This window comes from Bufo bufo, chromosome 3 (assembly GCF_905171765.1).
Source record: "Bufo bufo chromosome 3, aBufBuf1.1, whole genome shotgun sequence".
NCBI lineage: Eukaryota > Metazoa > Chordata > Amphibia > Anura > Bufonidae > Bufo > Bufo bufo.
This window is the reverse complement of record NC_053391.1, coordinates 1,823,748-1,841,673: the sequence shown is the minus strand read 5'-3', so window position 1 is coordinate 1,841,673 and position 17,926 is coordinate 1,823,748. Positions and strand designations below refer to the sequence as shown.

Sequence of the window (17,926 nt, the reverse complement as noted above, 5' to 3'; positions counted from 1 at the left end):
TTAGTACTTGGTTGTATTTGTGAAGCTAGTACTGCCATACTCTGCAAACCACCACCATGTCACCAAGATGTGTCCCCCTCTGGCCAGATCTTCTGTAGGCTTAGTGTGCAGAGCAGTCCCCAGCCCAGAGTCTAAGAATCCCACAGTCTGACTACATTCACCATGATCTCATTTATTAAATATCAATCTTTACGTGAGAACTTCAGATTCACTTCTGGACTGGTGTGAATCGGTGTCCCGAGTCACGGGGTAGGAGGCTGCCCAGCTGTGTGCAGAGAACAGGCCTCTGTAACCTCTGCTCTGATTGGGTAGTGTCCTTCTTGCCCCGCTGGGCTATCTACGTTCTGATTGGGCAGTGTCCTTCTTCCCCCGCAGGGCTATCTACGTTCTGATTGGGCAGTGTCCTTCCCCCGCTGGGCTATCTACGTTATGATTGGGCAGTGTCCTTCATCCCCGCTGGGCTATCTACGTTATGATTGGGCAGTGTCCTTCATCCTGCTGGGCTATCTACGTTATAATTGGGCAGTGTCCTTCATCCCGCTGGGCTATCTATGTTCTGATTGGGCAGTGTCCTTCATCCCGCTGGGCTATCTATGTGTTCTGATTGGGCAGTGTCCTTCTTCATCCCGCTGGGCTATCTATGTTCTGATTGGGCAGTGTCCTTCTTCCCCCGCTGGGCTATTTACGTTATGATTTGGGCAGTGTCCTTCTTCCCCCGCTGGGCTATCTATGTTCTGATTGGTTAGTGTCCTTCATCCCCGCTAGGCCCTCTATGTTCTGATTGGTAAATGTATTACATTTGTGGCCCAAGCCCACTGCTGTTCCCCTCTCTCGTGTGGGCATGGGCTTCATGCTACTTGCCCTTCTTCTGTTAGACTGGTAGTCGGTCACTTTTCGCTTTACACCAGCGGCGTCTCAGCCACCGGCATCTCCAATGTCTCCTGCAGGCCGCAGCCTGTGCTGTGTTAAGAAGGCCTCTAGGCCTGTCTTCAGGGCACATGTGTGTGCTGTCCGGCTCTTGAAGGGCCAGCCCGTGCACACCCTAGTGTTTTCCACTGATTGGCTGGCCATCCCTATGTATTTAAAGCAGCTCTGTCACCAGAATAAACCCTATTGACAGCACTAGACCAAGTCAAAGTCTTACTCTATAGTGGCACCGACGGAGGAGGAGGAAGGAATTATTGTTTACTGCATGATCACCCCTACCAGGCCATGTGCCTAGTTTAATAGGGTCGATCTTGGTGACATACACTCCCCAGTGGAAAGGGTGCTTAAGCTGTAGGTTTTCTAGTCTCTATTGACAAGCAAAGGCGTATTCCCATCTGACTACCCATGTACCGTACTCCAACCTGACTACCGACTCTGACTTCCAGCCGCTTGTACTGACCTTAGCTTGTTTCTCTGCTAACTGCCCTGATCTCGTCTCACAAATAAGCTAGTACGCTGCCTGCCCTAACCTAGGCCCTTCTCCTGACGCACCAAAGGGTCAGGCAACATGTGTCATCACACTGATGTCACTAACCACTGTGCTGCCAACTATAACTGGGACTGTCTCAAGAGGTAGTGACCTGGAAGCTTCCCCGCAGCGAAGTCTAGATCCCTGTATATGGGTTAAGTGGTGACTACCGGGGTGCTGCCAGGATAACGCCCGTAGAGTTAACCCAAAGCCAAACTGGTAGGTACAGTGAGGTCACACAGTAACAGAAAGCTCAAGCCATGGACCCGCTGACCCCAGATGAGTTTATCAGAACTATTTAAAGATGTTGTACAGCAATGTGAACATCAGAAACAAATACTAGCATATCTGCATGATGACCCCCGCAGCACCACTGTAACAGTGTCCTTCATCATTGTTGGGCCCCTATGTTCTGATTGGTCAGTGTCCTTCATCTCAGCTAGACTCTCTACATTGTGATTGGTCAGTGTCCTTCATCTCCGCTGGGCCCTCTACATTGTGATTGGTCAGTGTCCTTCATCTCCGCTGGGCCCTCTACATTGTGATTGGTCAGTGTCCTTCATCTCCGCTAGACTCTCTACATTGTGATTGGTCAATGTCCTTCATCTCCGCTGGACTCTCTACATTGTGATTGGTCAGTGTCCCCACTGGTCCCCATGTTCTGATTGGCCAGTGTATTTCATTCCTGTTGGGCCCTCTTCATCCTCACTCTTTTGCCCTCCATATGGACAGTAAATGGAGATCGTATGTGGTTTAATGAGGAATCATTATGATTCACAGTAAAAATAATTCACGACCTCTTAGAGGTCAGAGAAGCCTCTCCGTCCTGCAGGAGGGGATTACCCAGCATGCACCTGGGCGCCCACTTGTTGCAGTGTGTGTAGGGTCAGTGACATCATCAGAGCGAGGCAGATGAGGGCTGTGCTTCGCCTGGGCTCTCCTCTCCCAGCTCCGGATAATTCTGATGACAGTCCTGTAATGACAAGAACGGGTGTCACGTCTTCCACTATGGTGGGTATTACCCTGTGTTACCCCTCTATGACTGTGGGTATTACCCTGTGTTACCCCTCTACGACGGTGGGTATTACCCTGTGTTACCCCTCTACGACGGTGGGTATTACCCTGTGTTACCCCTCTATGACTGTGGGTATTACCCTGTGTTACCCCTCTACGACGGTGGGTATTACCCTGTGTTACCCCTCTACGACGGTGGGTATTACCCTGTGTTACCCCTCTATGACGGTGGGTATTACCCTGTGTTACCCCTCTACGATGGTGGGTATTACCCTGTGTTACCCCTCTACGATGGTGGGTATTACCCTGTGATACCCCTCTATGACGGTGGGTATTACCCTGTGTTACCCCTCTATGACGGTGGGTATTACCCTGTGTTACCCCTCTACGACGGTGGGTATTACCCTGTGTTACCCCTCTACGACGGTGGGTATTACCCTGTGTTACCCCTCTACGATGGTGGGTATTACCCTGTGTTACCCCTCTACGACGGTGGGTATTACCCTGTGTTACCCCTCTACGATGGTGGGTATTACCCTGTGTTACCCCTCTATGACGGTGGGTATTACCCTGTGTTACCCCTCTATGACGGTGGGTATTACCCTGTGTTACCCCTCTATGACGGTGGGTATTACCCTGTGTTACCCCTCTACGACGGTGGGTATTACCCTGTGTTACCCCTCTACGACGGTGGGTATTACCCTGTGTTACCCCTCTACGACGGTGGGTATTACCCTGTGTTACCCCTCTATGACGGTGGGTATTACCCTGTGTTACCCCTCTACGATGGTGGATATTACCCTGTGTTACCCCTTCATGATGGTGAATATAAGCTGACATCTGGAAATAAGTCTAGCAGACAATTGGAGCCATGAATGGGGAGATCTCTGGACCCATGTGAGGTTCAGGGCCGGTTCTAGGTTTGTTAGAAAGAGACGGCCATGTCCTGTATGAGGGGTGATTATTCATGGGAGAACCCCTTAAAGCTTTCCCTCCCTCCTGATGGTGGTTATACCCCCCCCCCCCCCCCCCCCACTTACCCCTTTTGTCACCACACACTGTTTTGTGCCCTCCTACCACACAGCAGTGTATGGAGCCGGTGGCTGATTTCGGGAGGGTGAGACGCCCCGATACGTTGTACAGCAGGGTCCGCGGGTCGCTGTCCGCCCAGGTCTCCGTCTTGTTCCTGAGATCCTGGTTACCAGGGTTTACAAACCACTCGACATCTCCCCTGGGGTAGCCGCCATTAGAGGAGCAAACGGCTGTGTGAAGTGCGCCATCCCTGCCCTCGAACAAGGAGATCTGCGGCCTTGAGTAGTCAGCTGCAAGATGGAACATCAAGTAGTCAGTATACACCCTCCGCCCTACCATATACAACCTCATTGTATTATCCTCAATACCCTTCGTTAGAATATACATCTCATCGTCACACCCAACATCCTCCACGCCCCCACCACGACCTCTCACTCCACTGCCACCATACTCCCCCCTACGTCTCGTTGTCGCGCCGGCCGTACGCCCAACCTACGTCGCGCCGGCCGTACGCCCCCCCTATGTCTCGTTGTCGCGCCGGCCGCACGCCCCCCCTACGTCTCGTTGTCGCGCCGGCCGTACGCCCCCCTACGTCTCGTTGTCGCGCCGGCCGTACGCCCCCCCCCCCCCACGTCTCGTTGTTGCGCCGGCCGTACGCCCCCCCCCCCTACGTCTCGTCACGCCGGCCGTACGCCCCCCCCTACGTCTCGTTGTCGCGCCGGCCGTACGCCCCCCTACGTCTCGTTGTCGCGCCGCCCGTACGACCGCCCCCCCCTTCCTTTGGTTCGTGGTCATGCCCTCCTCTTCTGTTTTATAGTTTTCTGCCACGTTCTCTTCCTCGGTTGTTGCTTTACTTTGCTTCGTCCCTCGGTCTAGTAGGAGGCAATCTAACCATCAGTCGCTTCCCTGTCTTACCCCAGGTGGACAGGCGCAGCTGGCCCGTGTACTCCAGCTGGTAGCCCCAGCGTTTTGGTAGGAAGACTGTGCAGTCGTACTCGCCCTCGTCACTGGGACTGATGTGTGACAAGGTCAGGCTGAGGTTCCCTTTAGAAAGGCGGCAGCGGTTCTTGTAGGCCCAGTCCTGATGATCTGGCTGTTCTTGACCATTTGCGAAAGAAAACACCACTTTTGGGTTGGAAAAGGGCAGCCGTTTCTGCAGGAAGAGTCGGAACGTCCCCCACTGGGTGATATTGGGTACAGGCACCACACATTGCATCTTCACACTGTGTCCCACCTGGGCCTGGACCTGGCGCTGCTGAGTGGCACCTGCTGGAACAGACATGCATGAGGAGCAGAGGACAGCCTGCAGATATACCGGGCGTCTGACGACGGACATGATTATGGGTAATGCCCCCAGGTGCTGGTGATTACAACCAGGAGGACAAGCAAAGGGTTAAATGGGTGCTCGGATGTCCCTGGCCATTGGTGTCCCACTATCTGGAGCCCACCCCTGTAGTATGACACACTTTACCTGTACTGAAGACTGTGCAGAGGATCACACACGTGTCCAGAAACACCACGGCTCCCCACATCTCTGCTGGCCGCGGTCTACGGCATGACCAGGGTGGTGGCCTGCGGAGAGGAGACAGCGTCATATGATGTCACCATCGCCTGAAAACACGTAAGTGACACCTCAACCTGATCATGTGCTCAGAGCATCACTGTCACTGCCGATAATTGTACGAGTCCTGCTGCAGCCGCACACCCTCCGCCACTGCCGATAACGGGCGCCATGTGACACGGTTATTGCTCAAATAGCACTAACATATTCTGCAGTGATGTACGAGGCAATTCTGTACTCCTTACATGTGTGATATTACATGGGGGGGTCTCTGTATTATATGTGTGATATTACATGGGGGGGTCTCTGTATTATATGTGTGATATTACATGGGGGTTCTCTGTATTACATGTGTGATATTACATGGGGGGGGTCTCTGTATTACATGTGTGATATTACATGGGGGGGGTCTCTGTATTACATGTGTGATATAGAAACCTAGAATGTGTCGGCAGATAAGAACCATTTGGCCCATCTAGTCTGCCCAATATACTGAGTACTATGGATAGCCCCCGGCCCTATCTTATATGGAGGATGGCCTTATGCCTATCCCATGCATGCTTAAACCCCTTCACTGTATTTGCAGCTACCACTTCTGCAGGAAGGCTATTCCATGCATCCACTACTCTCTCAGTAAAGTAATACTTCCTGATATTACTGTTAACCCTTTGCCCCTCTAATTTAACACTATGTCCTCTTGTAGCAGTTTTTCTTCCTGTAAATCTTCTCTCCTCTTTTACCTTGTTGATTCCCTTTATGTATTTAGCAGTTTCTCTCATCTCCCCTCTGTCTCGTCTTTCTTCCAAGCTTTACATGTTAAGGTCCTTTAACCTTTCCTGGTAAGTTTTATCCTGCAATCCATGGACCAGTTTAGTAGCTCTTCTCTGAACTCTCTCCAAAGTATCAGTATCCTTCTGGAGATATGGTCTCCAGTACTGCGCACAATACTCCAAATGAGGTCTCACTAGTGCTCTGTAGAGCGGCATGAGCACCTCCCTCTGTCTACTGGTAATGCCTCTCCCTATACACCCCAGCATTCTGCTAGCATCTCCTTCTGCTCTATGACATGGTCTGCCTACCTTTAAGTCTTCTGAAATAATGACCCCTAAATCCCTTTCCTCAGATACTGAGGTTAGGACTGTATCACTGATTGTATATTCTGCCCTTGGGTTTTTACGCCCCAGGTGCATTATCTTGCACTTATCAACATTATATTTTAGTTGCCATATTTTTGACCATTCCTCTAGTTTTCCTAAATCCTTTTCCATTTGGTGTATCCCTCCAGGAACATGGGAATATTTCAATAGTCAGATGACTATAATTCCTGTTTCTGGTATTGTGATTAAAATGTAACTTTTATTTATATTTTTAATAAACAATATACCACAAAAAACATAAGTGTGTTATTAAAAATACATATGGAGGGCTAGTCTTTTAGAGGCAGTTCCTCTGATTTGGGAAAAAGGAAACTATGTATCACTAGAAGCCAAGTGCAGGCTATTTGTGTCCATTTATATTGATAGACTTGTGTCTACCCTGTTAATACACCTTTAATTCCTAGTGTCAGCCGACACTGGACCTTATTCATCTAAGCCGCACCTTTATTGGCTAATCGTTTTCCTAGAGATTTCCCTAAATAATATATATGTATCTTTGATAGTGATCTCTCTATCTTGGTACTGCCAGTACTCTCCTATTTGAACTAACACTCAATGGGTTAGGCGTCTGCAGGTCACCTATCCCTAGACCTTTTTAGCCCTTCCATATTTATTAAGGGAGGAACATCAACCCTGTTACAAATCTTTGTGTCATCAGTAGAGTTGAGCGAACACCTGGATGTTCGGGTTCGAGAAGTTCGGCCGAACTTCCCGGAAATGTTCGGGATCCGAACTTCGTCCCGAACCCCATTGAAGTCAATGGGGATCCGAACTTTTTGGCACTAAAAAGGCTGTAAAACAGCCCAGGAAAGAGCTAGAGGGCTGCAAAAGGCAGCAACATGTAGTTAAATCCCCTGCAAACAAATGTGGATAGGGAAATTAATTAAAATAAAAAAAATTTAAAAAAAATTAACCAGTATCAATTGGACAGAGGTCCCATAGCAGAGAATCTGGCTTCACGTCAGCAGAGAATCAGTCTTCATGTCATAGCAGAGAATCAGGCTTCACGTCACCCACCACTGGAACAGGCCACTGTCCCATATTTAGACCCAGGCAGAGGAGAGAGGTCCCGTAACAGAGAATCTGGCCTTATGTCAGTGCAGAATCAGTCTTCATGTCATAGCAGAGAATCAGGCTTCACGTCACCCACCACTGGAACAGGCCACTGTCACATATTTACGCTCAGGCAGAGGAGAGAGGTCCCGTAACAGAGAATCTGGCTTCATGTCAGCTGACATGAAGCCAGATTCTCTGGATTCTCAGATTCTCACCCACCACTGGAACAGGCCACTGTCACATATTTAGGCCCAGGCAGAGGAGAGAGGTACCGTAACAGAGAATCTGGCTTCATGTCGGCACAGAATCAGTCTTCATGTCATAGCAGAGAATCAGGCTTCACGTCACCCACCACTGGAACAGGCCACTGTCACATATTTAGGCCCAGGCACCCAGGCAGAGGAGAGAGGTCCCGTAACAGAGAATCTGGCTTCATGTCAGCACAGAATCAGTCTTCATGTCATAGCAGAGAATCAGGCTTCACGTCACCCACCACTGGAACAGGCCACTGTCACATATTTACGCCCAGACAGAGGAGTGAGGTCCCGTAACAGAGAATCTGGCTTCATGTCAGCACAGAATCAGTCTTCATGTCATAGCAGAGAATCAGGCTTCACGTCACCCACCACTGTCACATATTTAGGCCCCGGCACCCAGACAGAGGAGAGAGGTCCCGTAACAGAGAATCTGGCTTCATGTCAGCACAGAATCAGTCTTCATGTTATAGCAGAGAATCAGGCTTCACGTCACCCACCACTGGAACAGGCCACTGTCAGATATATTTAGGCCCCGGCACCCAGGCAGACGAGAGAGGTCCCATAACAGAGAATCTGGCTTCACGTCAGCAGAGAATCAGTCTTCATGTCATAGCAGAGAATCAGGCTTCACGTCACCCACCACTGGAACAGGCCACTGTCACATATTTAGGCCCAGGCACCCAGGCAGAGGAGAGAGGTCCCGTAACAGAGAATCTGGCTTCATGTCAGCACAGAATCAGTCTTCATGTCATAGCAGAGAATCAGGCTTCACGTCACCCACCACTGGAACAGGCCACTGTCACATATTTAGGCCCCGGCACCCAGACAGAGGAGAGAGGTCCCGTAACACAGAATCTGGCTTCATGTCAGCACAGAATTAGTCTTCATGTCATAGCAGAGAATCAGGCTTCACGTCACACACCACTGTCACATATTTAGGCCCCGGCACCCAGACAGAGGAGAGAGGTCCCGTAACAGAGAATCTGGCTTCATGTCAGCGCAGAATCAGTCTTCATGTTATAGCAGAGAATCAGGCTTCACGTCACCCACCACTGGAACAGGCCACTGTCAGATATATTTAGGCCCCGGCACCCAGGCAGACGAGAGAGGTCCCGTAACAGAGAATCTGGCCTTATGTCAGCGCAGAATCAGTCTTCATGTTATAGCAGAAGGCCGGTGAGCGGGAAGGCCGAAGTTACGCTGTAGCGCAGACAGGCGAGCAGCGGCAGGGTGTGAACGCTGGAAGCGCGAACAGACGGCCTGCACTTTATGCAGCAGCTCTGACATGTCGGGGTAGTTGCGAATGAACTTCTGCACCACCAAATTCAGCACATGCGCCAGGCAAGGGATGTGCGTCAAACCGGCTAGTCCCAGAGCTGCAACGAGATTTCGCCCATTATCGCACACCACCAGGCCGGGCTTGAGGCTCACCGGCAGCAACCACTCGTAGGTCTGTTGTTCTATACCCCGCCACAACTCCTGTGCGGTGTGGGGCCTGTCCCCCAAACATATGAGTTTCAGAACGGCCTGCTGACGTTTACCCCGGGCTGTGCTGAAGTTGGTGGTGAAGGTGTGTGGCTGACTGGATGAGCAGGTGGAAGAAGAGGAGGAGGAAGCTGAGTAGGAGGAGGAGGAGACAGGAGGCAAAGAATGTTGCCCTGCGATCCTTGGCGGCGGAAGGACGTGCGCCAAACAGCTCTACGCCTGGGGCCCAGCCGCCACTACATTTACCCAGTGTGCAGTTGTGGGACAGCAAGTGACATGAGCTGTTTGAAGCTGTCTGTGTCCACCAGCCTAAATGACAGCATTTCATAGGCCAGTAGTTTAGAAATGCTGGCATTCAGGGCCAGGGATCGAGGGTGGCTAGGTGGGAATTTACGCTTTCTCTCAAATGTTTGTGAGATGGAGAGCTGAACGCTGCCGTGTGACATGGTTGAGATGCTTGGTGACGCAGGTGGTGGTGTTGGTGGTACATCCCATGTTTGCTGGGCGGCAGGTGCCAACGTCCCTCCAGAGGCGGAGGAAGAGGCCGAGGCGGCGGCAGCAGAAGAGGCCGAGGCGGCAGCAGCAGAAGAGGTAGCAGGGGGAGCCTGAGTGACTTCCTTGTTTTTAAGGTGTTTACTCCACTGCAGTTCATGCTTTGCATGCAGGTGCCTGGTCATGCAGGTTGTGCTAAGGTTCAGAACGTTAATGCCTCGCTTCAGGCTCTGATGGCACAGCGGGCAAACCACTCGGGTCTTGTCGTCAGCACATTGTTTGAAGAAGTGCCATGCCAGGGAACTCCTTGAAGCTGCCTTTGGGGTGCTCGGTCCCAGATGGCGGCGGTCAGTAGCAGGCGGAGTCTCTTGGCGGCAGGTGTTCTGATTTTTCCCACTGCTCCCTCTTTTGCTACGCTGTTGGCTCGGTCTCACCACTGCCTCTTCCTCCGAACTGTGAAAGTCAGTGGCACGACCTTCATTCCATGTGGGGTCTAGGACCTCATCGTCCCCTGCATCGTCTTCCACCCAGTCTTGATCCCTGACCTCCTGTTCAGTCTGCACACTGCAGAAAGACGCAGCAGTTGGCACCTGTGTTTCGTCATCATCAGAGACGTGCTGAGGTGGTATTCCCATGTCCTTATCATCAGGAAACATAAGTGGTTGTGCGTTAGTGCATTCTATCTCTTCCACCGCTGGGGAAGGGCTAGGTGGATGCCCTTGGGAAACCCTGGCAGCAGAGTCTTCAAACAGCATAAGAGACTGCTGCATAACTTGAGGCTCAGACAGTTTCCCTGATATGCATGGGGGTGATGTGACAGACCGATGGGCTTGGTTTTCATGCGCCATCTGTGCGCTTTCTGCAGAAGACTGGGTGGGAGATAATGTGAACGTGCTGGATGCACTGTCGGCCACCCAATTGACTAATGCCTGTACCTGCTCAGGCCTTACCATCCTTAGAACGGCATTGGGCCCCACAAAATATCGCTGTAAATTCTGGCGGCTACTGGGACCTGAGGTAGTTGGTTCACTAGGACGTGTGGCTGTGGCAGAATGGCCACGTCCTCTCCCAGCACCAGAGGGTCCACTAACACCACCACGACCATGTCCGCGTCCGCGTCCCTTACTAGATGTTTTCCTCATTGTTACCGTTCACCACAATAAGAAAAATATTATTCGGGCCAATGTATTGAATTCATATTCAGGCCTTTTTTTTACAGACACCTAACACTATCTGGCTATCTACTTAGGTACCGTATTACACTAATACAGGCACAGCAGTAATGACAGATTTAGCTGAATATAAATTTGAGGCCTAGTATTTAGGCGCTGGGTGACAGGTATACGTTTACGGACAGAATTAGACTTGTATCTGCACTGTAGCGTATGTGTGAAGTTTTTCAGAATGACCCTATCAGCACCTTGAATCTAATCTACCCTTTTAGGGATAGATTTAAAGTAGGCCTGATACAGCAGAAACCACTAATTTTGAGAATTGCAAATTTGGGAATTGTTTTTCAACCCAGAACAAAAACTGTGCTTTGACGGTCACAAACAATAACTTGACCAGCTAAAACAGTACAGATTTGGTTGAATATAAATGTGAGGCCTATTTTTTAGGCGCTGGGTGACAGACTCAACTTGCCCCTGATGTAATATATGGCCAAAAAATAACCACACTATTGATGGTTAAATGGACTTGGTGGCAGCTTGTGCTGGCGCACCACAAGCCACAAAATGGCCGCCGATCACCCCAGAAAAAAGTGATCTAAAAACGCTCTGGGCAGCCTAAAAACACTGAGCAATTGAATAGCAGCAGTTCAATGATCCGCAGCGCTACGTGACCCAAGCTTATATAGAGGCTGGGTCACATGCTACACTGACCAATCACAGCCATGCCAATAGTAGGCAAGGCTGTGATGGCCTCTTGGGGCAAGTAGTATGACGCTTGTTGATTGGCTGCTTTGCAGCATTTCAAAAAGCGCCAAGAAAGCGCCGAACACCGAACCCGGACTTTTACGAAAATGTGTCACGGACACCCCAAAATTCAGTACGAACCCGAACTATACAGTTCGGGTTCGCTCATCCCTAGTCATCAGCAAAAAGACACACCTTACCATCGAGGCCTTCTGCAATGTCGCTGATAAAGATATTAAACAATATGGGTCCCAGAACAGACCCCTGAGGTACCCCACTGGTAACAAGACCTTGGTCTGAATATACTCCATGGACTACAACCCTCTGCTGTCTGTCCCTCAGCCACTGCAAATCAATAAGATTAGTTTGACATGATCTCCCTGAAGTAAACCCATGCTGTTTTTCATCTTTCAATCCATGGGATTTTAGATGTTCCACAATCCTCTCCTTAAGTATGGTTTCCATTAATTTCCCCACTATTGATGTCAGGCTTACTGGCCTATAGTTGCCCGATTCCTCCCTACTACCTTTCTTGTGAATGGGCACAACATTTGCTAATTTCCAATCTCCTGGGACGACTCCTGTTGCCAGTGATTGGTTAAATAAATCTGTTAATGGTTTTGCTAGTTCACCGCTGAGCTCTTTTAATAGCTTTGGGTGTATCCCATCAGGCCCCTGTGACTTATTTGTATTGATTTTAGACAGCTGACTCAGAACCTCTTCCTCTGTAAAGACACAAGCATCAAAAGATTTATTAGTCTTCCTTCCTAACTGAGGTCCTTTTCCTTCATTTTCCTTTGTAAAGACTGAACAGAAGTATTCATTGAGGCAGTCAGCTAGTTCTTTATCTTCTTCCATATACCTTCCTTCTTTTGTTTTTAATTTGGTAATTCCTTGTTTTAGTTTCCTTTTTTCATTTATGTATCTGAAGAATGTCTTATCGCCTTATCTCACTGACCGAGCTAATTTCTCTTCTGCCTGTGCTTTGGAAGCTCTTATAACTTGTTTGGCCTCTCTCTGCCTAATCTTATAAATTTGTCTGTCATCCTCGTTTTCTTTATTTTTATAATTCCTAAATGCTATCTTTTTGTTTTTAATGATTTGGGCCACTTCTGCTGAGTACCACGGTGGTCTCCTCCTTTTTTTGCTTTTACTGACAAGCCTAATGCAATTTTCTGTTGCCTTCAATAGTGCCTCTTTTAAGTAGTCCCATTTCTCCTGGACTCCAATGAAACTGTTCCAGTCTGATAGGGACTCGTATACCACTAATCAAATTTTAGAAAAGTCTTTTTTTTTAAAATCTAAATCTTTTGTTTTTGTGGGAGTGTTATCTTCTCTGGTGAAGCCCCTGCAGACTGTGACCTCTGGAGACGAAAAGGTAAATGCTGCCAGCAGTAACAACCTGAGAGCGTTCATCTGAGGCTTCTCCTCCATGGGAGTGCGAGCAGCTGAGAGCATTGCCCTGAATAAAGAATGGGACCAAAACCTCCTCCAGGAGCCGGCTACTCCCGACCTCCCAGAGGCCGGCTTCTCCCGACCTCCCAGAGGCCGGCTTCTCCCGACCTCCCAGAGGCAGGCTTCTCCCGACCTCCCAGAGGCAGGCTTCTCCCGACCTCCCAGAGGCAGGCTTCTCCTGACCTCACAGAGTCAGGCTTCTCCCGACCTCCCAGAGTCGGGCTTCTCCCGACCTCCCAGAGTCGGGCTTCTCCCGACCTCCCAGAGGCAGGCTTCTCCCGACCTCCCAGAGGCCGGCTTCTCCCGGCCTCCCAGAGGCAGGCTTCTCCCGACCTCCCAGAGGCAGGCTTCTCCTGACCTCACAGAGTCAGGCTTCTCCCGACCTCCCAGAGTCGGGCTTCTCCCGACCTCCCAGAGTCGGGCTTCTCCCGGCCTCCCAGAGGCCGGCTTCTCCCGGCCTCCCAGAGGCCGGCTTCTCCCGGCCTCCCAGAGGCAGGCTTCTCCCGGCCTCCCAGAGGCAGGCTTCTCCCGGCCTCCCAGAGGCAGGCTTCTCCCGGCCTCCCAGAGGCAGGCTTCTCCCGGCCTCCCAGAGGCAGGCTTCTCCCGGCCTCCCAGAGGCAGGCTTCTCCCGGCCTCCCAGAGGCAGGCTTCTCCCGGCCTCCCAGAGGCAGGCTTCTCCCGACCTCCCAGAGGCAGGCTTCTCCCGACCTCCCAGAGGCAGGCTTCTCCCGACCTCCCAGAGGCAGGCTTCTCCCGACCTCCCAGAGGCAGGCTTCTCCCGACCTCCCAGAGGCCGGCTTCTCCCGACCTCCCAGAGGCCGGCTACTCCCGGCCGCCCCAGGAGCCGATATCGGCAAAGTGTGCACAGAGAAAAAACTGCTGAAATGCTGATAATTGTCCTTAAATTACCATAGAAATGGGAGATGAAAAGATCCAAAAACTCTGAGGAGCAAACCCCCCGACAACCAAAATGTGCGTCAGTCTTAAAACTCTTGGGTACATAGATATGGAGACTAGAGAGGAGCGAATTTCAGGTTATGAGATTCATTAACGCTTCCTTTACTGGTAAAAGGTGAATTGCGCTATGGATTCTGTTACCACGGACCATAACGCACTTCTATGACGGAATGTATAACGGAATGTATTTAGAGGCTTTCCGTTATTCATTCCGTCATAATAGAAGTCTATGGGCTGCAAAACGGATCCGTCCTGTTTCCGTTATGCAGGGGAGTCCTCTAAATACATCTTTGGAATTGTATTGTGTTATGTGAGGGGACCCAGATAGCTAATGGTATTGTGTTATGTGAGGGGATCCAGATAACTAATGGTATTGTGTTATGTGAGGGGACCCAGATAGCTAATGGTATTGTGTTATGTGAGGGCACCCAGATAGCTAATGGTATTGTGTTATGTGAGGGCACCCAGATAGCTAATGGTATTGTGTTATGTGAGGGGACCCAGATAACTAATGGTATTGTGTTATGTGAGGGCACCCAGATAGCTAATGGTATTGTGTTATGTGAGGGCACCCAGATAGCTAATGGTATTGTGTTATGTGAGGGCACCCAGATAGCTAATGGTATTGTGTTATGTGAGGGGACCCAGATAACTAATGGTATTGTGTTATGTGAGGGCACCCAGATAGCTAATGGTATTGTGTTATGTGAGGGGACCCAGATAACTAATGGTATTGTGTTATGTGAGGGCACCCAGATAGCTAATGGTATTGTGTTATGTGAGGGGACCCAGATAGCTAATGGTATTGTGTTATGTGAGGGGACCCAGATAGCTAATGGTATTGTGTTATGTGAGGGCACCCAGATAGATAATGGTATTGTGTTATGTGAGGGCACCCAGATAGCTAATGGTATTGTGTTATGTGAGGGGACCCAGATAGCTAATGGTATTGTGTTATGTGAGGGGACCCAGATAGCTAATGGTATTGTGTTATGTGAGGAGACCCAGATAACTAATGGTATTGTGTTATGTGAGGGGACCCAGATAGATAATGGTATTGTGTTATGTGAGGGGACCCAGATAGATAATGGTATTGTGTTATGTGAGGAGACCCAGATAGCTAATGGTATTGTGTTATGTGAGGAGACCCAGATAACTAATGGTATTGTGTTATGTGAGGGGACCCAGATAGATAATGGTATTGTGTTATGTGAGGGGACCCAGATAGCTAATGGTATTGTGTTATGTGAGGGGACCCAGATAACTAATGGTATTGTGTTATGTGAGGGGACCCAGATAGATAATGGTATTGTGTTATGTGAGGAGACCCAGATAGCTAATGGTATTGTGTTATGTGAGGGGACCCAGATAGCTAATGGTATTGTGTTATGTGAGGGGATCCAGATAACTAATGGTATTGTGTTATGTGAGGAGACCCAGATAGCTAATGGTATTGTGTTATGTGAGGGGACCCAGATAGCTAATGGTATTGTGTTATGTGAGGGGACCCAGATAGCTAATGGTATTGTGTTATGTGAGGGGACCCAGATAACTAATGGTATTGTGTTATGTGAGGGGACCCAGATAACTAATGGTATTGTGTTATGTGAGGGGACCCAGATAACTAATGGTATTGTGTTATGTGAGAGGACCCAGATAACTAATGGTATTGTGTTATGTGAGGGGACCCAGATAGCTAATGGTATTGTGTTATGTGAGCGGACCCAGATAGCTAATGGTATTGTGTTATGTGAGGGCACCCAGATAGCTAATGGTATTGTGTTATGTGAGGAGACCCAGATAGCTAATGGTATTGTGTTATGTGAGGGGACCCAGATAGGTAATGGTATTGTGTTATGTGAGGGCACCCAGATAGATAATGGTATTGTGTTATGTGAGCGGACCCAGATAACTAATGGTATTGTGTTATGTGAGGGGACCCAGATAGCTAATGGTATTGTGTTATGTGAGAGGACCCAGATAGCTAATGGTATTGTGTTATGTGAGGGGACCCAGATAGCTAATGGTATTGTGTTATGTGAGGGGACCCAGATAGCTAATGGTATTGTGTTATGTGAGGGGACCCAGATAACTAATGGTATTGTGTTATGTGAGGGGACCCAGATAACTAATGGTATTGTGTTATGTGAGGGGATCCAGATAACTAATGGTATTGTGTTATGTGAGGGGACCCAGATAGCTAATGGTATTGTGTTATGTGAGAGGACCCAGATAGCTAATGGTATTGTGTTATGTGAGCGGACCCAGATAGCTAATGGTATTGTGTTATGTGAGGGGATCCAGATAACTAATGGTATTGTGTTATGTGAGAGGACCCAGATAGCTAATGGTATTGTGTTATGTGAGCGGACCCAGATAGCTAATGGTATTGTGTTATGTGAGGGGATCCAGATAACTAATGGTATTGTGTTATGTGAGGGGACCCAGATAACTAATGGTATTGTGTTATGTGAGGGGACCCAGATAGCTAATGGTATTGTGTTATGTGAGGGGACCCAGATAACTAATGGTATTGTGTTATGTGAGGGGACCCAGATAGCTAATGGTATTGTGTTATGTGAGGGGACCCAGATAACTAATGGTATTGTGTTATGTGAGGGGATCCAGATAACTAATGGTATTGTGTTATGTGAGGGGACCCAGATAACTAATGGTATTGTGTTATGTGAGCGGACCCAGATAGCTAATGGTATTGTGTTATGTGAGGGGACCCAGATAGCTAATGGTATTGTGTTATGTGAGGGGACCCAGATAACTAATGGTATTGTGTTATGTGAGGGGACCCAGATAGCTAATGGTATTGTGTTATGTGAGGGGACCCAGATAGCTAATGGTATTGTGTTATGTGAGGGGACCCAGATAGCTAATGGTATTGTGTTATGTGAGCGGACCCAGATAGATAATGGTATTGTGTTATGTGAGGGCACCCAGATAGCTAATGGTATTGTGTTATGTGAGGGGACCCAGATAACTAATGGTATTGTGTTATGTGAGGGGACCCAGATAGCTAATGGTATTGTGTTATGTGAGGAGACCCAGATAGCTAATGGTATTGTGTTATGTGAGGAGACCCAGATAGCTAATGGTATTGTGTTATGTGAGGGGACCCAGATAGCTAATGGTATTGTGTTATGTGAGGGGACCCAGATAGCTAATGGTATTGTGTTATGTGAGGGGACCCAGATAGCTAATGGTATTGTGTTATGTGAGGGGACCCAGATAGCTAATGGTATTGTGTTATGTGAGCGGACCCAGATAGCTAATGGTATTGTGTTATGTGAGCGGACCCAGATAGCTAATGGTATTGTGTTATGTGAGGGGACCCAGATAGCTAATGGTATTGTGTTATGTGAGGGGACCCAGATAGCTAATGGTATTGTGTTATGTGAGCGGACCCAGATAGCTAATGGTATTGTGTTATGTGAGGAGACCCAGATAACTAATGGTATTGTGTTATGTGAGGGGACCCAGATAGCTAATGGTATTGTGTTATGTGAGGGGACCCAGATAGCTAATGGTATTGTGTTATGTGATGGGACCCAGATAGCTAATGGTATTGTGTTATGTGAGGGGACCCAGATAGCTAATGGTATTGTGTTATGTGAGGGGACCCAGATAGCTAATGGTATTGTGTTATGTGAGGGCACCCAGATAACTAATGGTATTGTGTTATGTGAGGGGACCCAGATAGCTAATGGTATTGTGTTATGTGAGGGGACCCAGATAGCTAATGGTATTGTGTTATGTGAGGGGACCCAGATAGCTAATGGTATTGTATTTGTGTACCCTGAGCGGCATTCCCCTAATGATATGCACTCAGACTGGAGCTATCTGGGAATATGTTAAATGTCTGTGTTTCCTGTGGGGGTGTGACATGGTGTGTTTGGGTGGGGATTCCTGTCCTGTTGTCCCCACATGTCCACCAGATGGGGACCTGCATAAATACGGGCGGGCAGCCCTCAATAAAGTGTGCTGCTTTATACCCTTCATCATGTTGAGGCTGGTGTTTGGGTAACTGATCGACGCTGGGGATTGCTATACGCTGGGAGATTTGCTATACTCCCCTG

At 49.0% G+C, this 17,926-nt stretch overlaps 1 protein-coding gene across 2 annotated transcripts in view; it reads right to left on the bottom strand.

The window, feature by feature from the left end:
• Positions 1-1,908: 1,908 nt before the first annotated feature.
• The window catches only part of CD80 (CD80 molecule), a 28,116-nt gene continuing 12,098 nt past the window's right edge, over positions 1,909-17,926 (bottom strand). Inside the window, exons 2-5 of one of the 2 annotated variants that reach the window (XM_040421725.1) lie at positions 4,974-5,074; positions 4,418-4,771; positions 3,511-3,792; positions 1,909-2,429 (exon numbers count right to left, since the gene is read on the bottom strand). In XM_040421725.1, coding sequence (XP_040277659.1) covers positions 2,296-2,429; positions 3,511-3,792; positions 4,418-4,771; positions 4,974-5,034 — 831 coding nt within the window. In that variant the 5' untranslated portion in view covers positions 5,035-5,074 and the 3' untranslated portion in view covers positions 1,909-2,295. The remainder of the gene's footprint in view (positions 2,430-3,510; positions 3,793-4,417; positions 4,772-4,973; positions 5,075-17,926) is intronic. The other variant, XM_040421726.1, reaches the window with a different exon arrangement.